This window comes from Populus trichocarpa, chromosome 1 (genome assembly GCF_000002775.5).
Source record: "Populus trichocarpa isolate Nisqually-1 chromosome 1, P.trichocarpa_v4.1, whole genome shotgun sequence".
NCBI lineage: Eukaryota > Viridiplantae > Streptophyta > Magnoliopsida > Malpighiales > Salicaceae > Populus > Populus trichocarpa.
In genome coordinates, this window is record NC_037285.2 from 39232947 (window position 1) to 39249737 (window position 16791).

At 34.5% G+C, this 16791-nt stretch overlaps 2 protein-coding genes across 5 annotated transcripts; one reads left to right on the forward strand and one right to left on the reverse strand.

Annotated features, from left to right (window-relative positions):
• The first annotated feature begins 958 nt into the window (after positions 1 to 958).
• On the forward strand, positions 959 to 3685 carry LOC7487577 (basic leucine zipper 61). Of its 4 annotated transcripts, none has more exons than XM_024604957.2 (5): positions 959 to 1454; positions 1570 to 2222; positions 2459 to 2552; positions 2644 to 2770; positions 3044 to 3685. In XM_024604957.2, exons 2-5 carry the CDS (start codon positions 1600 to 1602, stop codon positions 3193 to 3195), a joined length of 996 nt encoding a protein of 331 aa, XP_024460725.1. In that variant the 5' UTR covers positions 959 to 1454; positions 1570 to 1599; the 3' UTR covers positions 3196 to 3685. The 4 variants fall into 4 exon arrangements, with proteins under 4 accessions (XP_024460725.1, XP_024460729.1, XP_002298901.1 ...); XM_024604961.2 differs by having other exon boundaries at positions 959 to 1307; positions 1551 to 2222; XM_002298865.4 differs by having other exon boundaries at positions 960 to 1307.
• Positions 3686 to 11629: 7944 nt separating this feature from the next.
• LOC7487578 (glutamate receptor 2.7) lies at positions 11630 to 16270 on the reverse strand. Its single transcript, XM_024611495.2, has 5 exons — positions 15925 to 16270; positions 13520 to 14760; positions 12969 to 13275; positions 12437 to 12834; positions 11630 to 12273 (listed from the first exon to the last, which is right to left on the reverse strand). Exons 1-5 carry the CDS (start codon positions 16202 to 16204, stop codon positions 11881 to 11883), a joined length of 2619 nt encoding a protein of 872 aa, XP_024467263.1. The 5' UTR covers positions 16205 to 16270; the 3' UTR covers positions 11630 to 11880.
• Positions 16271 to 16791: the final 521 nt, after the last annotated feature.

Here is a 16791-nt window from a genome sequence, read left to right on the forward strand (position 1 = left end):
TGGCCGTTGAAATGATTGACTTTTGCTTGGTTTGATCGATCAGAAGTACAATCTTGTGATCATATTCCTCGAGGAGGCAAGTGGGATGTTTTCTCTAATATGATATTGAGGAGGCGGGGGATCAAGATAATATTTTTCCCGGACAACTAGAGTACTTAACTTACCTTCCAACTTTTCACTAATCATTATTAGTGTCTCTTAAGCACTTTTCTCTTACAGAACAACATAAATGCCAACATGAGATGATGCTGGAAGCTACCAGGAAAAACTGTAGAGAGAGAGGGAGGAGGGGGCCATGTGAGTCTGATTTGGAGACAAAGGGAAGGAAAGTGGGCTCTTCCAAAGAGTTCACATGGGAAGGAGGAGGGCATGATTCTTACATTTCCTCCTCTCTTTTCACAGCTCATCATCCCTAAATCCTACATCTTCCCACTATACCACTACCTTGTATATTTTATCTTTTCGTAAGATATCATCTCATGCCAAGCATCTCTTTCACAGCATGATAAATCTACTCCACACAACCTCTAGCCATGAGATCTGCCTGCATGTGTGATATCATGCCTTAATTCCACCCCATGGACCGACCAAGCACATCTTTGATCAAATTGGGAAATTAATGTCATGGATCCCAAGTTTTCAATCTCTCATTATAAAAAGAAAAACCCAAAGCAAGAATGATCTGGGAGGGGCAAAAAGATGAGAAACTCGACGATGAAAGATGTGGTTAATGAGGGTTTGGATCCAAGGGTCAAGGATGGATGTGAGCAACAGATTGAAAGTGTGAGCCCATACACGTAAAGCAAAGAATGTGATGGATTAGAAAAACATATCCCATGTAGTTTATTTATTTATTTTTTGGAGAATATACGTTTATAAAAAATAGATTATTACTAATGTCATGGCAGCGCAGCAGTGATAGTCTCGTGTATGAGTTGATGGGATGCGGGAGAGGTCACATCGGCACGTGGTGGCCGATTCCCTCCAGTTAATTAAATCTCTCTCTCTCTCTCTCTCTCGGCCTGCGACTTTCCAGTAAAACCGTAGAGGCCCAAATCCCAGCTGTTGCTAGCTGTTTCTAATCCACTCCCCATGTGCCCTACCATCTCCCCCTCCACCTCCGATACCTCTGGGCCTTAAAAATTTAGCCATCTAACCTCATACTGTGCTTGCTTCTCTAGCTAGATACTATTTTACACTCCTATAACAACCCCCTCCCCATCACTTGCTGGACGGAGTGTTTATAGGAGGAGGACATTATCCCCAAGATCTTGTCATTACATTTCGGGATTGGTTAGTTGTGTTCGGTAAGTTGTAACTTGCCTGTCCTAACCAAATATTTCTATTTTTGCATCAGCTTACAACCAGACGAGATGAATATCACTTGCTTGGCGTAACGATTCCTTTAGATAGAGAGCGTTTTATCAGCAGCCCAAGATTTTCTGATATCACACGTATAGATTGATAGTTTGTTTTTTTTCTTTGTTGAGTTTGTTTAGATTTTTCTCTTATAAAGAACCCGCTTTTTTTTTTTTTTTTTTAATCTACAGTGTTGTTGTTATTACATAGGAGGTTTGATATACAAGGAAGATTAAGATTATGGCTCAATTGCCACCCAAAATTCCTGCTGTCACCCAAAATTGGCCTTCCTTTTCTCACCAAACAATGTCCAATTATTTCTCAAACGCTGCCGCCACCATGGAGAACCATCAACCCTGTTGGGTTGATGAGTTCTTGGACTTCACGTCCACCAGACGCGGGTCCCACCGCCGGTCTATTAGCGACTGCATCACTTTCATCGAGACGACCAACATGCCCTCCTTGGTGGAAGATCAATGCCACGACAACAACAACAGCAGCAGCTGCAATAATAACCATTCCTCTTCCAATGCCTTGATTTCCGCTAATCTTGGGTTCGACAAGTTGGATGATGACCAGCTCATGTCCATGTTTTCCCATGACATGTCCTTGTCTTTGCCACCATCCTCCTCCAACCCCTCCACCCCGTCCGACCAAAATAGCAAAAACGATGAGAAACCATCAAAGCCAACAGATCAACATCACCATCAAGAAGAAGGAAATACCGAGCAGCAACAAGCAGCGGTGGCCAAGACCGAGCCAGGAGAGGTGGAGAGTTCATGCAAGCAAGAACCACACCAGCCTCCTCTTCCCACATCTTCAAATAATGGTGATACCATCAATGACCCGAAGAGGGTGAAAAGGTGAATATATATTAACTTGAATTACATTACATTATTGATAATTAACTCACCTAGCTACTCTAATGTTTTAGACTTGATTATTCGATTTCATGTCATGAAGAATTGCATGTGGATTAATACCAATGAATCTGATGGCAATCTTAGTTTCGTTATATTTATTTTCTAATTTTCAGTGAGATATAATTATTTTATATAGTGAAATTATGGTTGTAAACTGATTCTTTTGCAATATTTAGCAGAATTTTGGCAAATCGGCAATCTGCACAAAGGTCAAGAGTGAGGAAATTGCAATACATTTCAGAGCTTGAACGTAGCGTGACAACATTACAGGTATCTTTACATACTGCTACTATTTTACTGTTCATTATGAAGCATTAGCAATGTATAATTCTGGGACTCTTTACTTAATGCAAAAATCTAGACGGAAGTATCAGCATTGTCGCCAAGAGTTGCATTTTTAGACCATCAACGGCTGATTCTCAACGTTGATAATAGTGCCCTCAAGCAACGGATTGCCGCTTTGGCTCAAGACAAGATTTTCAAAGATGGTAAGAGCTCTCCCTCCTCTCCTTATTTCAAATTCAAAAAAATTATGATTTGATTTTTGGACATTATGATTGATTATGCAATGATTTGCGGGAGAACGACTGTTTCCGTGAAATTGTTAACGTGACCTAACACACAAGAAGTGCCTTTATTAAATGATGTATTTATAACCAAATTAACTCAAATTCTTTTTTTTAAGAACTACTCAATTAATTTACCATACATTTAGCTATATCGTTGATTTGATGCTGACTTGAATCGGTGCAAAATGGTAGCCCATCAAGAGGCATTGAAGAAGGAAATAGAGAGACTCAGGCAGGTCTATCACCACCAAAATCTCAAGAAGATGAACAGCAGCGGCCATGCAGCAGAAGCAGCAAGAGAGCAATCGCCAAACCACGAAGCAATTCAGTGTTCGGAAAATTAAGCAAAGCTTTAAAGTTCTAACATGAATTGATTAAAAAGTAAAAAGAAGAAAAGAAAAGAAGAAGAGGTAGTGACTAGTAACGAGAGGCTGTGGGGGCACTTCTGGTGCTAACATGGGCTTTCACGTGATGTGTCTCTATATGGTAGGACCCCTGACAAGCTTGTATGGATGGAACTAGTCAAGGAAACGTGGACTGCTAGTATAGGGCGGTGACGAATTTCTATTTTAATTAATTTCAAAAGTGGGTTTTGATTTCTCTTTAATTTGCTTATATGCTTAAAAAATGACTTGAATTCTTTTATTTTTCTTTTTTTTTGTGCGACTAGAACTAGATATTGGGAGTGGGGTTTTGTGTTGGGATACACGAAAAGGAAAAGTTGTCAGGGAGGAGCAGAGGTTAATGCTTTCATTGTATTGTTTTGTTTTTTTTTGTGTCTTTTGTTTCTTTTAATTTTTTTTCTATGAAAATGTAGAAATGATTTCGGATCCATTGGGAATTCAGTTCGGAATTTTTTTCCTTTTCTTTCATGAACACAAACTGAGCCGTAATTGGATCTCAGAAAATTCTCTTTTATGCTTCAAATAATTGTAGAAAAATTGAAATCGAAAGCATCCATCACTGCCTTGTTAATATGTTAACTGATAGCTAGTTTGAAGATGGAGGGATTTGAACTTGAGGCAACCCAGTGTTTTCCACTTTACCATTGACCTAAATTCTTCATCACTTCATGTGATGAGCTTGTAATTCATTTCAGTGATGCCATGACACAAGTGAGAGGAGTGATACGTACTCTTGTATAGATGAGAGAAGGAATGAGCTTTTAGATTTCAGTTTCATCTTTTAATTTAGTTTTAAAAGCAACCCGGTAAAATTATAATTTGATTTTAAAAAAATTTCAAGACGATATTTTTTAATATTAAAATAACGATATTGATCCGGGTTTCGCTCTATAACCTGTCAAATATGCAACCTGAATGATGAACTCTTACAAAATTCACTTTTTAACCTGCTACTAAGTTTAACATTTTTTTTTTTGTTTACTTACTAATATGATAACAAGAGTAAACGCTTATAAAATTGAGCACCAACTAAATATCATGATATTTGTTTGATTTTGAGATAACTTTATAGAGAACAACGCGAAACAAATTATAAAGATCTATTCAAAATAAACCAAATATTGCATGAAGAAATAATAAAAAAAAGCAAAAAATGATTCAATCGAGAAAAAGAAAGAAAGATTGAATTTAAAAATAAAGAAACCATTCAACATTGTTATTTAGCGGGTCAACCTTAAAACCTCCAGACCCGACTCCTTGCTTTGCTTGAGTTTAAAATTAATATGCATGAGAGTTGCCCTTACATGATCCGGTTGACTTTACGAGTCCAAATGCAACTAGACGACCGGTAAAAATATGATTTTTCTTAAAAAAATATTTTTTTAATATTGAGATAATGATATATTGAATAGACATGAACTTTACGACTTAACTCGTCAAACTCACAACCGATATCATAAACTCTAATGAGTTTAAAAACCTTTTTTTAATTAATGATATGATAACACAAATAGACGCTTGTAAAATTAAACACTAATAAAATACAGATATGTTTGTTTGAGACGACAATAATTTCATAGAAAGCAAATCGAAACAAATCATATTAACCAATTCAAAATCGCTAAAATATTGAATGATGAAATTAAAAAAAAAAACTAAAAATATTCTATCAAAAGAATAAAAAATTTAAAGATAGAATTTAAAAAATAAAATAAAAAAGGAGCTACCTCCTTTACTATTTATATAGAGAAAGTGAAGAAGGTGGAAAAACCCTAACTTTTCTAGTATAGCAATTAATGATATCTCTATTAATTCTCATGAACATGGGGACTCAGTCTCCCTCCATTGAACTGTTGTTCTTGTATAGTAGGAAGGACAAAATAAGAGGAACTAATGAGGTAAGTGGCTCGCGTTTTGTATGGAATAAAAATCTTTTTGAATGTAAAAAAAATGTAGACATTGTTACTTGGAAGTAAAATCTTGATTATGAACTTAAGATTCAATCATATGAAGTAATGTTTTTCAAGTACTAAAAAAATGACATCTTTAATCGACCTGACTAATCTGAACTAATATATCAAACTCGTAACTTGAGTTATGAACTCAATTGACTCCATATCATCATTTTATAAAATAATTTTTATTTAATTTTATAATAATAAAAATATATTTTATTTGAAAAGTAACCATATAAAAGTTTTAAAAAATAATAGGATTTTAAAAAAACTTGTTAATATTATAAAAAAAATATTATAAACTTATTTGAAAACAAACTAAAAATTGAATGTTATTTAATAAAATAAAATCTAAAATGTATTCTTAATTAATTAAAAAAATTAATAAATTACTACATTTATAACATTTTAAATTAATTAATTATTAAAAATTTTAAATTTAAATTAAATAAAAAAACAAAACCAGGTCAGGTGCGCAAGCTCAGGTAGCTTGGCACACATGACCATCGGATAAGTCTAAGCACGGGCTCCTGGCTAATATTTTTCTTTTTTAAAGAACAAAAGACACACCGCCGTCCACTTCAATGTTCTTCTTAATAATAGGTGATATGTCACTTGCTTCGGCACACGGCCTATCACTTGATTATCTCTTCTCCAATAACTTAAAGTGATCAGGAAATCAAGGTCCAAATTTTTAGAGAATGATATACAAATAAAAGGCTTTCTAAAGCTTTTTTTTATTCATTTACTTGTTATTTTTTAGACAACTCACTATTCTCTCTCAAACCAGAGAATGATATACAAATGATCATGAAATCAAGGTAATGATATACAAATGAAAGGCTTTCTAAAGCCTTTTTTTTATTCATTTACTTGCTATGTTTTAGATAACTCACTATTCTCTCTCAAACCAGAGAATGATATACAAATAACTTAAAGTGATCAAGAAATCAAGGTCCAAATTTTTAGAGAATGATATACAAATGAAAGGCTTTCTAAAGTCTTTTTTTAATTCATTTACTTGCTATTTTTCACACAACTCACTATACTCTCTCAAATCAGAGACCAAGATGAGAACAAAATAAAGTTTTGGATTAAAATACATGATTTCCAAACTAAAGGGACCATAAAAGAACTTTGACAAAACCCTAAGTTAAGACTTAGCTAAAAAGCGGAGGGACAATTTTTTTTTGTAATACGGCTACCTTTATTTACCTTCTTCAAATTTGGTCCCTTAACTTTTAATTTCGTGCAAACAATACAATCAAATAAATTTATACTAAATCAAGAGCCCACCATATGATGAGATGTTTTGTTAAGACTATGATAGTCTAATAGAATGCGAGGAGAAAAAAAATTACGAAGACAAAGTCCTAAAAAATGCATTGTTTAAGGAATAAATAAAAAAACCAAATGAAAAAAAAATTGAAGTACCAAAAGCAAAGAACATTCATCTAGTGAACATATAAGGGGAGCTACAAGGAAAACACCAGATTATGCAAGCGGAAGCTAAAGACAACAATCAAACACATAGAACATATGAATTTAATGAGCGAAAGGGGTTACAGGTGTGAACCCTGAATTTACATTTTTGTTCTCTAAAAATAATACTCAAGAAGTCTATCTTCTTAGGAGGTTTACAAAACCTTAAATAGGTTAGAAACCCTATCTCAACTAGGAAATAAAAATAAAAATCCAAAAAAAATAGGAAATAACCATAAAATCCGTAACAATGCATGAAATTAAAATATAACAAGAAAAATAACAAAACTGTCAAAACCAGGGGCCTGAGCGAGATTTTTTTATATCTAAAGATTTGAAGATTTGCATAGAAATATAGTTGGATACTATAAGGAAAACAACCTCCAAAAAATCCTGTAAAAAATTAAGTACGATCCAACGATCGGATAAAAAATTATGCTAATTTTAAGCTATAATTCTGGTATGGTGTGACCAAACTTCTTTTGAACCTAGACTTGTTCCATTGCTCCATCCACATAATTTGTCTGGGATAGATCATCATCTAGTCATGGAAAACCCACATTTGACTACTTATAATCATATGTTATCTCAAGCCAGCGACATCATTCTTCCCGGATTAGAGTGAACTCATCCTCAAGTTTTGTTACTCCTCTAGATAAGATGTCAAATATTGGACATTGAAGACATCAGAAGTATTTAGGTGATTAGGAAGACGAATCATGTACACATTATCATTTATCTCCTACAAGATCTTGCAGGGGCCCATCTTCTATTCCTTCAACTTGTTATACTCACCCACTGAAAACCTATCACGTGTAAGGAATACCTATACCAAATCACCAACCTCAAACACCACTCTTCTACAATGACTATTAGCCATGGCTTTATATTTGGTATTGTTTTTGTTGATTGTCTACTTGACTTGCTCATGAATGTCATGCAAGTAATCTGTCATATCTATAGCTTAGACACTTAGTCATTCGATGCAAGGAATATGAATTAATTCCAGTACTCCAGAAAGATTATGTCCATAGACTATCTCAAAAGGACTTAGTTGGGTGGTCCAATCCCAAAACCTATTATAAGCAAACTCTATTTGTAGTAATGCCATATCCCACTGTTTCGGCTTATCTCTAGCCAAGCTTCGTTGTAAGTTGCCAATGCTGCAATTAACTATCTTTGTCTCAAGATGATAAACACTACTAAATTTACAAATGAAAGGCTTTCTAAAGCCTTTTTTTTATTCATTTAATTGCTATGTTTTAGACAGCTCTCTCTTCTCTCTCAAACCATGGACCAAGATGAGAACAAAATAAAGTTTTGAATTAAAATACATGATTCCCAAACTAAAAGGACTATAAAAGAACTTTGACGAAACCCTAAGGCAAGACTTAGCCAAAAAGTGGAGAGACTATTTTTATTTTATTTTATATTACGACTACCTTTATTTACCTTCTTCAAATTTGGTTCCTTAACATTTAATTTCGCGCAAACAATACAATCAAATATATTTCTATAAAATCAAGAGCCTACCATATGATAGGATGTTTTGTTAAGACTATGATAGTCTTATAGAATGCAAGGAGACAAAAAATTATGAAGACAAAGTCCTAAACAATGCAATGTTTAAGGAATAAATAACAAAAAACCAAATGAAAAAAAAATTAAAGGACCAAAAGAAAATAACATTCATCTAGTGAACATATGAGGGGAGCTACAAGGACACCACCAATTGATGCAAGCAGAAGCTAAAGACAACAATCAAACGCATAGAGCACATGAATTTAATGAGTGAAAGGAATTGCAGGTATGAACCCTAAATTTATAGTTTTATTCTCTCTAAAAATAATACTCAAGAATTTTGTCTCTTTAGGAGGTTTACAAAACCTTAAATAGGTTAGAAACCTTAACTAGAAAATAAAAATAAAAATCCAAAAATAAATAGGAAATAACCATAAAATCTGAAACAATGCTTGTAATTAAAAAATAACAAGGAAAATAACAAAACTGCCAAAACCAGGGGTCTAAGTGAGATTTTTTTATATCTAAAGATTTGAAGGTTTGTATAGCAATAAAGTTGGGTACTATAAGGAAAACAACCTTTGAAAAATCTTATAAAAATTTACGCACAATCCAACAGTCAGATAAAAAATTATGTCCATTTTAAGCCATCATTTTGGTCTGGCGTTATCAGATTTCCTTTTGAGTGTAGACTTGTCCCACTAGTTCATCTACATAATCTGTATGGGATAAGATCATCATCTAGCCATGGCAAACCCATATTTGACTACTCATGATCACCTGTTATCTCAGGCCGACGACATCATTCATCCTCAAGTTTTGTTCCTCCTTTAAATAAGATGTCAAATGTTGGACATTGAAGACATCAGAAGTCTTTAGGTGATTAGGCAGACGAATCATGTACAAATTATCATTTATCTCCTGTAACACCTCACATGGGCTTATCTTCTATTCCTTCAACTTGTTATACTCACCTGTTGGAAATCTATCACCTGTAAGGATTGTTTATACCAAATCACCAACCTCAAACACCACTTTCCTACGATGAGTACTAGCCATAAATTTATACTTGACATTGTTTTCGTTGATTGTCTACTTGACTTGCTCATGAATGTCATGCAAGTAACCTGTCATTATTGTAGCTTGGACACTTAGTCGTCTGATGTAAGGAATATGAATTAATTCCAGTACTCTAGAAAGGTTATGTCCATAGACTATCTTAAAGGAAATATTAGAGGGCAAACAACATTTTATTTGCCTTTTTTTTTTAAAAAACAAATCACAAATGACTCATTGTCAGTGTCTCTAGAATCTAACAACCGCAAAGTCACTAGAAAATTAGGGCCGGGGTATTTTATGCCTTGAAAATTTTTTTCAACTTATTTTTGACCAAAAATACATAGGCAACGCTTGATTATTGTCCTAAGGCATAAGAGTTAGAGACAATAGAGATAAAAAAGTGTTTGGTCAATGACACAGAGACATAAAAATAATTTGTCATTGGGACAACTTTGGGGTGAATTTCTGTATTTTCAAAATAAGATGTATAAAAAAGGATGTCTCTAGAGATAATATTTAATATATTTTATCCCTAAAGTAACCCTGTAAAAAACTTTTAATTCCAAACTTTTCTAACTATGACATATAAGGATAAAAATGATTATTATTATAATTTTAAAACTTGACCCAGGTGTTGACCCGGGATAAGGCCCAAGACGCAGGTTAGGTATGTCAACTCGAGCTGACATAGGTCAATTCTATATATTTTTTTAAAAGGATCAAAATAATATAGTTTAGATAATTTGTTTTTCAAAAAAATTAATAGGTTTTTTACTCGGGTTTTGACCAAGTCATAGATTGACTCAAATTCTTGACTAAGTTAAGTTAGGTTAGGTGAGTCTTTCCTCTATTTCTCTTGAATCTAGAGTAGTCAAGACCTTGAGTTGTCAAGTCCCATGGCAACTTGCTAGGCAAATCTGGATTCTATAACTAATGTTATTATATTATTTTTAATTTCAATACCCAATGTCAACTAAAGTAAAAAAAAATATTTTTTTAATATGTAAGTTTGACAATAATACATGTTAAGGATAAAATAGATTTTGTTTAATATTTTATTCTTGTTTGTCCACTATCAACCAAATACAATACAGTGATAATCACTCTTTCTTGTACTTTATTATCAAATACAATTTTATTTCTGTCTCCTATTCTGTCTTGCCTCGTATATCTGCATTGTTTCTGTCACAGGATATTAACTAAACGATATCATAGAAAATACTTTAGAAACCTTGATAAACATATTTATGGCCTTAAATGACCAAAGATTGGTCCAAAAACCCAAAATCAACAAGAGTTCAAAAAACCTCCTTACCTCATATCTACCCTCTCAAGTAATGTAAAGGCCAAAGATTATCCTAATGAAACTTTTCTCATCGAATGTAATCCTTTGACATGAAAATCAATTTATTTTGTGGTTGAAATCAGTGTTAACCGTTATTTTTTATCTCTATCATCAAAACTGATGACTTTCTCTTTCATCTCCTCAAATCAAGGACTAAAAAATAAAATAATAAAATGAAGTTTTGGACCCTTTTTTAAAAAACTAAAGAGATCAAAAATTTATTATTTGAAAAGTACGAGGACGAACTTTAACTTTCTGCATCAATTTGAAACAATCACATATTTTCCTCGTCTTTTTCACCTTGACTCTTTGTCTTTTAATCTTGCCATTTGTTAAAGATAAGGGGGTGTTTGAGAGTATATTTGCAGTTATTTTTCAAAGTTTTTTATTTAGAAATACATTAAAATAATATTTTATTATTATTTTTTAAAAATCATTGTTGGCATCAGCGTATCAAAATGATCTGAAAACACTAAAAAATATTAATTTAAAGAAAAAAAATTTAAATTTTTTCAAAAACACTTTTAAATACAAAAACAAACAGGGCGTTAGAAGTAATTGGTCATCATTTGCCAAAAAAGCAATTAAAAAGAAGAACAAAAAGTTTAGGTATGAAAATAAAAAAGAAATTATTGCTTCAATTTACAATGAAACATGAAAGGGAGCCCAATAATTGGAGCTAAGTATTTTCCTCACGCGTTTTAGTTTCTTTTAATTAAAATTAATAATTAATAAACAGTCGAACTTCAGATTACACAAAGGAACAGTGAATGCCAATAAGAATCAGCGTTAACCAGCAACCTCTCCAGCACATTGCGGCAGGCCAGTTCTCCCCCCTCCACTTCATTAGGAGGTCTATTAAAACTTAGAATACATAATCCTGAGTCCCTATAATTCTCGCCTTCTCTTAATTCTTTACACTTCAAGTGAAAATGTTTGATCACGGGCTTTATTTTGAATGGCTAGAATTCACCTTGTTTTATTTTGAATGACATGAACAAAAAGAAATAGTGGGGAAAAAAAATCCTTACAAGAAAAAACGTTGTACACGAAAGAAATTACAGTAAGTGCCTTCATTACAATGACAGCTAGCTCTCGTATGGGAAAAGAAAAACCCAGGATTATTTACATGGTTATTAATAATTACTGATTTAGCTTTTGTACAAAATTGCAAAAAAAAAAAAAAAAGAAAAAAGAAAAAAAGAGAAGAAGTTACAGACAACATCATGATGTAAATGAAAAAATGTAACCGATTTCCCGATCTTAAACTTGAGAGAGCTGCAGGTTTGGTGCATGCTGTGGAGAAGAATTTCCAAGGCTTTCAACATTGCTTACTCTTCTGCTGAATCTCTTGCTTTGGTAGCACCAATGTTTGATGATAATGAACATAAGGCCCCTAATGGTTGTAAGTCCGGAAAAAGAACTAGCTATACAAAAAATGTAAATTACTAGAGCAATTGTTGATGTGCCTACAGTTATTATGAAGAGTGCCCGGAACCCATTGGGGCTAAGACTAGGATTTTCTTCTTCCTTGTCCTGGCATTTTTGAAGTGCGCCAATAAAGTTGTTCTCCAGTTGTACTAGCGTTCCATTTTCAGATACCTTCAGTAGAGCTTCATTAATACTTGCAAGCAATGGAGATCCCCGAGGAAATGCCTGCAGAGAACAAACCATGCAAATTTAAGCCTTTTTCGCATCAATCTAACTCAAGCTAGCTGGTTTGGTTTGGTCCCTTTCTTCTGAAACAACTGAAGTTGCAAAATTATTGTTTAAGAAAGCAAGGAAAAATGAGCTAGGAGGAGATAAATATACTACGTACAAATCCAAACCCTCCGATGTTGAATGTTGGCCCAGCTGCAATAAATTTCTTGCAAAATTTTGCAAGGAATATTTTGGCCAAAGGAGTTCCAATAAAGGCAGCAGCAATTTCTTTCTTATTGAAGGCTTGAGCATATTCTTCTGCTGAGCCATAATGTTTAACATTGTTGCGAGGAAAGCGTAAAACTTCTACCAGATAATTTTCCAAGTATGAACCTGAACAGTATCCAACGGCTGCATTGCTTTTCAGCAGCTCCTCAACACTGGTTACGGTAGGTTCAAGCCTCTGGACAGTCAACATGCTGGTGAGGTTGGCTGTATATGTCTGTATGACAACTAGCGCAACAAACAACCAAACCACCACTGACATCCTTGACAAATTGCTATGCAGTTTTCCACCTATACATATACATATATGCACAAATAAATTATTCTACATAGCTACTTTCATCCCAAATATTATAATTGTATCCAATATAAATAACAGTTCATGATCTAAAAGCGTACGGGAATTAAAGAAAAGAAAATTTTACCTTGTAAAGAGAAAAGAGTGTTGAAAGATAACCAAAGCATGATTCCTATTTGATGGAGCATGGAGCCTCTTAATTCAGGATGAGCATGTCGCTCAATTAGCCAAACAACGAAACCATTGTATATGGTTATGACGGTTATTGAAGCCCACATGGATTTTGTAAAGGGTTTGATAAATGACCATGCTTTATTGCTTGATCGAGCAGGGACGACCAGCATCAATCCAGTTTCCGAGAAGGGAAGTGAGAACTCCACATGCGAGTATCTGCTAGCCACTATTGCCACATCACCGACCACGGCATCAAATTTCTGATAACATGGACCAAGAGTTAGTGTGCAGAGTAACGTTAACTACAAGAAATGGTTGATGATTTTACTTCCATTACATTTTATTATAATATAAATGACCTTTATGATGATTACAAATTTATTCTTCATTACGTTGACCAAAAGTAAGGACAATATGCTATGCTTGTGAGGCTACTTAATCTTTTCTTGAGCTAAGCTATGATGTCAATGGTGCAAAGTGCTTTATGAAAGAGCAAATTCGTACCTTACCAATTTGGCCCACTAGATTATCGTAAGAGATGTCATTGAAGGCGACGAACTCGTATGGCAAATAGAATGGCAAGCGTCGTACCGTGGCATTGAAGATCTCAATTGCAAGGCCATCGAAAGAAGCATTCCCTGATCGATCGTATTCCACTTTCACGTACTCTTTGTAACCTGATTTTGCAGGCACACCAACCAACAGTGGCTTCTCTCTTGTAAGTTCGGTCCATCCTCTAGGAGTATATCTAGGCCCCCCTGGCCAAAGCACTTGCTCCAAATCATTCATAAGAGGGCTGTAGGTAGCATGTTTACCAATAGTCTCTGAGAAACCTAATCCACTTGACCAAAACCCGAGTTCCCTATAACTCTTTCCCACCACATTGATGATCTGAAACATCTGTGTTGGAGCCATTTTGTGATTGTTGAATTGAACTTTTCCTGACAGGCCTTGAAAGTCAGTTTGCAAAACTTTTTCTAATAATTCTTGATTCCTCCTATTACTTCCTTTCAACGCTCGAGCTATTGTCCAGATAGCATCATAGGCCTGCACTGCATAAATCCCAGGCTCATTGTTTTCCTCTTCAGGATTTTCTCTTCTAAACCTTTTACGAAATCTTGAACTAAAATCCTGAAAACGTGTTCCTGTTTCCGAGAAGTAGCTCTTGACTCCTACAATTCCTTGCATTGAGGAGATGATAGAGGCATCGATGGAGTGGACAAGGCTTGTAATGTGATGTGTAGTGATCCAAACATAGTCTTTCTCCATCATTTTCAATTTCTTCGCCATCTCAAATAGACGCACGGCCAATGGTAATGACAGATGAACAACAAAGACTCTACACTGCTCTCTTTTAAGATTTTTAAGCTCTCTGGATAATGAATCAGAAGAAGCAAAAGACGAGAGGCCTACGAATTGGCTAACTTCTGCACCTATTTCTCTTAAGGAATCATGGAGATATGGCATGACTCCATTCGTCCAAGAACCTACATCTTCGTGTATTACAGTTACCTGATGCCAATTCCAAGACTGTACAACAGCAGCAATGGCTTTCATTTGTGCAAAATTGTCGTGTGAAGCTCCAAGTAGAAAGGGCCACTTCTCTGTTGTCCATTCTGGAGTTGTGTCCGCAAAAGAAAAAATGGGAATTTGGTTTTTGGTGCAGATATCAGCAATCAATGACACCTCTTCCCATGTTTGCGGTCCTAGAATAGCCTGTACTTGTGTGTTGATGAGATCCATACCTGTAAATGCATAGAGTTCAAATTCTTGACTTCTTGGGTATGCTGACTTAATTATTTTTACACAGGCATGATTTAATGTTTGTATATCCGATAACTTTCTAGGAGAGATGGCTATTTCCATTGTGTAGCTCACGAGTCTCTCAATGAGATGAAAGGAAAGAAAAAAAAAACTTCTAATTTTCTTGGACAGGTAGCAAGCAATTCTTGTGGTCCTGGCCTCTTAATCAACTCTAATATGTGTGCATGGATACTAAATGAAGGTAATTTGTACAATGATGGAATATTGGAATAGGCATTGATGGTGTGATCATATGCAAGACATTTGATTTCAATATATATATATATATATATATATATATATATATCTTCTCTATTTCCTTAATATTCATTATCAATTGATTATAAAAGAAACCCAAAAAACCTATGCGAAGCAAATTGATACATGCCTAAGATTTTTTTGAGTTAGAGTGAACAACTACTTTCTGATGTAAACATAGAGACGAAAAGGATTTCTGGCTTTGTTTTTAATGCATGATTGACAAAGTCTATAACTTCTGTTCTATTCTTTTGGATCCAAGTCAATTTTTTATGTTTTCTACGATTTTTATTTTTTGAGAAAATGTTTACTATGACTCGAAGTCTGGGGGTTGATCAATGATGGTAACATGTATATTTTTATTGGTGACAGTTACACATTGGAAGCAACTATTTTGAAGAACTTTTATACCACTCAGGAGGCAACACATGGAACATTAATCAGCCTGTAAAGTGATGCATTCGACTATGGAGATTAGAAAAGAGATTGCTTACACTTCGATGAGAGTTGGTTGTGATTTGGACTTCCTGCTCCTTTTCACCCTTTAATTTATTCTCTTAATCAAGTTGTGTAGGAGGTTCAAGACAATGGATTGTATGGTAGGGAATTTGCCTTACGCTAATAAATATTGTATATCTATGCGCCCATTAACCGGCCGGCGGCTCTAAGTCCTAAACCCTAATCAACTATAGCTAATTAAGTATGAAAATTTGACAAAAATTGATTTTTTTTCTTGTCTATTGTTGTGATAAGGAGGCAGGCATAATTTATAATTTGCAAGCATAGATGTGTTTCGCAGGCTTAGTTTCTGTTTAAGATAAGGAGATACAATGACAGCACAAACGTACCTGCAAGTGCTGCTCGGATGGGTTTCCTTTGATCGGTGTCTTTTACGTGCAGAATCAAAGTTTGATTGGAGTAACGATACAAATCCTCCCTTGCGATCTCCATTGCTACTCTTTCTTCTTTACCAATACGGGAGCTTGTGTCGACTATGGCACCAACAACGCCATTAACATGCTGCTGGTTGCCCTTTGTCCCACTGCTTCGATCAGCTGCTATACCACTACTTGGTGTTAGTAATAAAACTACGGCCATTAACGAGAGCTCAAAATGAACAGTAGCCATTTCATTTGCTGAGGAATATTGGCGAACTAGAACTGATGCTCTCTTACCTCTGTATATGCCAAGATTTTTATTTTTATTTTTTTAATTATTCGGTCAACTGCAAGATTTTTCTACTCTTTTTTCTTGGATCGGAGTCTAAGAAAGTATTTATACTATTCCAATTTAGTGATCCGCTGCATCTTTGCATACCTGTAATATTTTTACTCTATATTAAGGTGTATAATTTTCAGAGTTCCTGCTCGTCAAAGTCGCTCAATCAATAAGAAACTAGGGATGCATTCAAAAAATTGACTTTCGTATTCGAAGAAGAAGTATTCCATCGAGAGTTAGTTAAGGACCAGTATTATACATGACGCAGAAATTAATCATTAATTTAACAGGGTAATTAATGATTGACTTTGTCAGGAATTTGGTAAGGTAGGAAACGGCAATAGAGTTTCCTCGCAGCCTGGATTCACTATCCGAAAGGTGACTACGCTACAAAGACTTTGAACCCTTCAAGGCGGCTTAAATTTTGATATCACCAAATCTACCTCAATTTCCTACCTCATGATTTTCTTAATTTGTTTTTTTTTTTTTAACTAACC

Coding starts and splice junctions, on each gene's coding strand:
- LOC7487578 (XM_024611495.2), bottom strand. CDS start 16,204: ATGGCTACTGTTCATTTTGAGCTCTCGTTAATGGCCGTAGTTTTATTA. Junction 12,835..12,968: donor CACTCTTTTCTCTTTACAAG/GTAAAATTTTCT, acceptor GTATATGTATAG/GTGGAAAACTGCATAGCAAT. Junction 12,274..12,436: donor ACATCGGAGGGTTTGGATTT/GTACGTAGTATA, acceptor TGTTCTCTGCAG/GCATTTCCTCGGGGATCTCC.
- LOC7487577 (XM_024604957.2), top strand. CDS start 1,600: ATGGCTCAATTGCCACCCAAAATTCCTGCTGTCACCCAAAATTGGCCT. Junction 2,553..2,643: donor GTAGCGTGACAACATTACAG/GTATCTTTACAT, acceptor GCAAAAATCTAG/ACGGAAGTATCAGCATTGTC. Junction 2,771..3,043: donor AGACAAGATTTTCAAAGATG/GTAAGAGCTCTC, acceptor GCAAAATGGTAG/CCCATCAAGAGGCATTGAAG.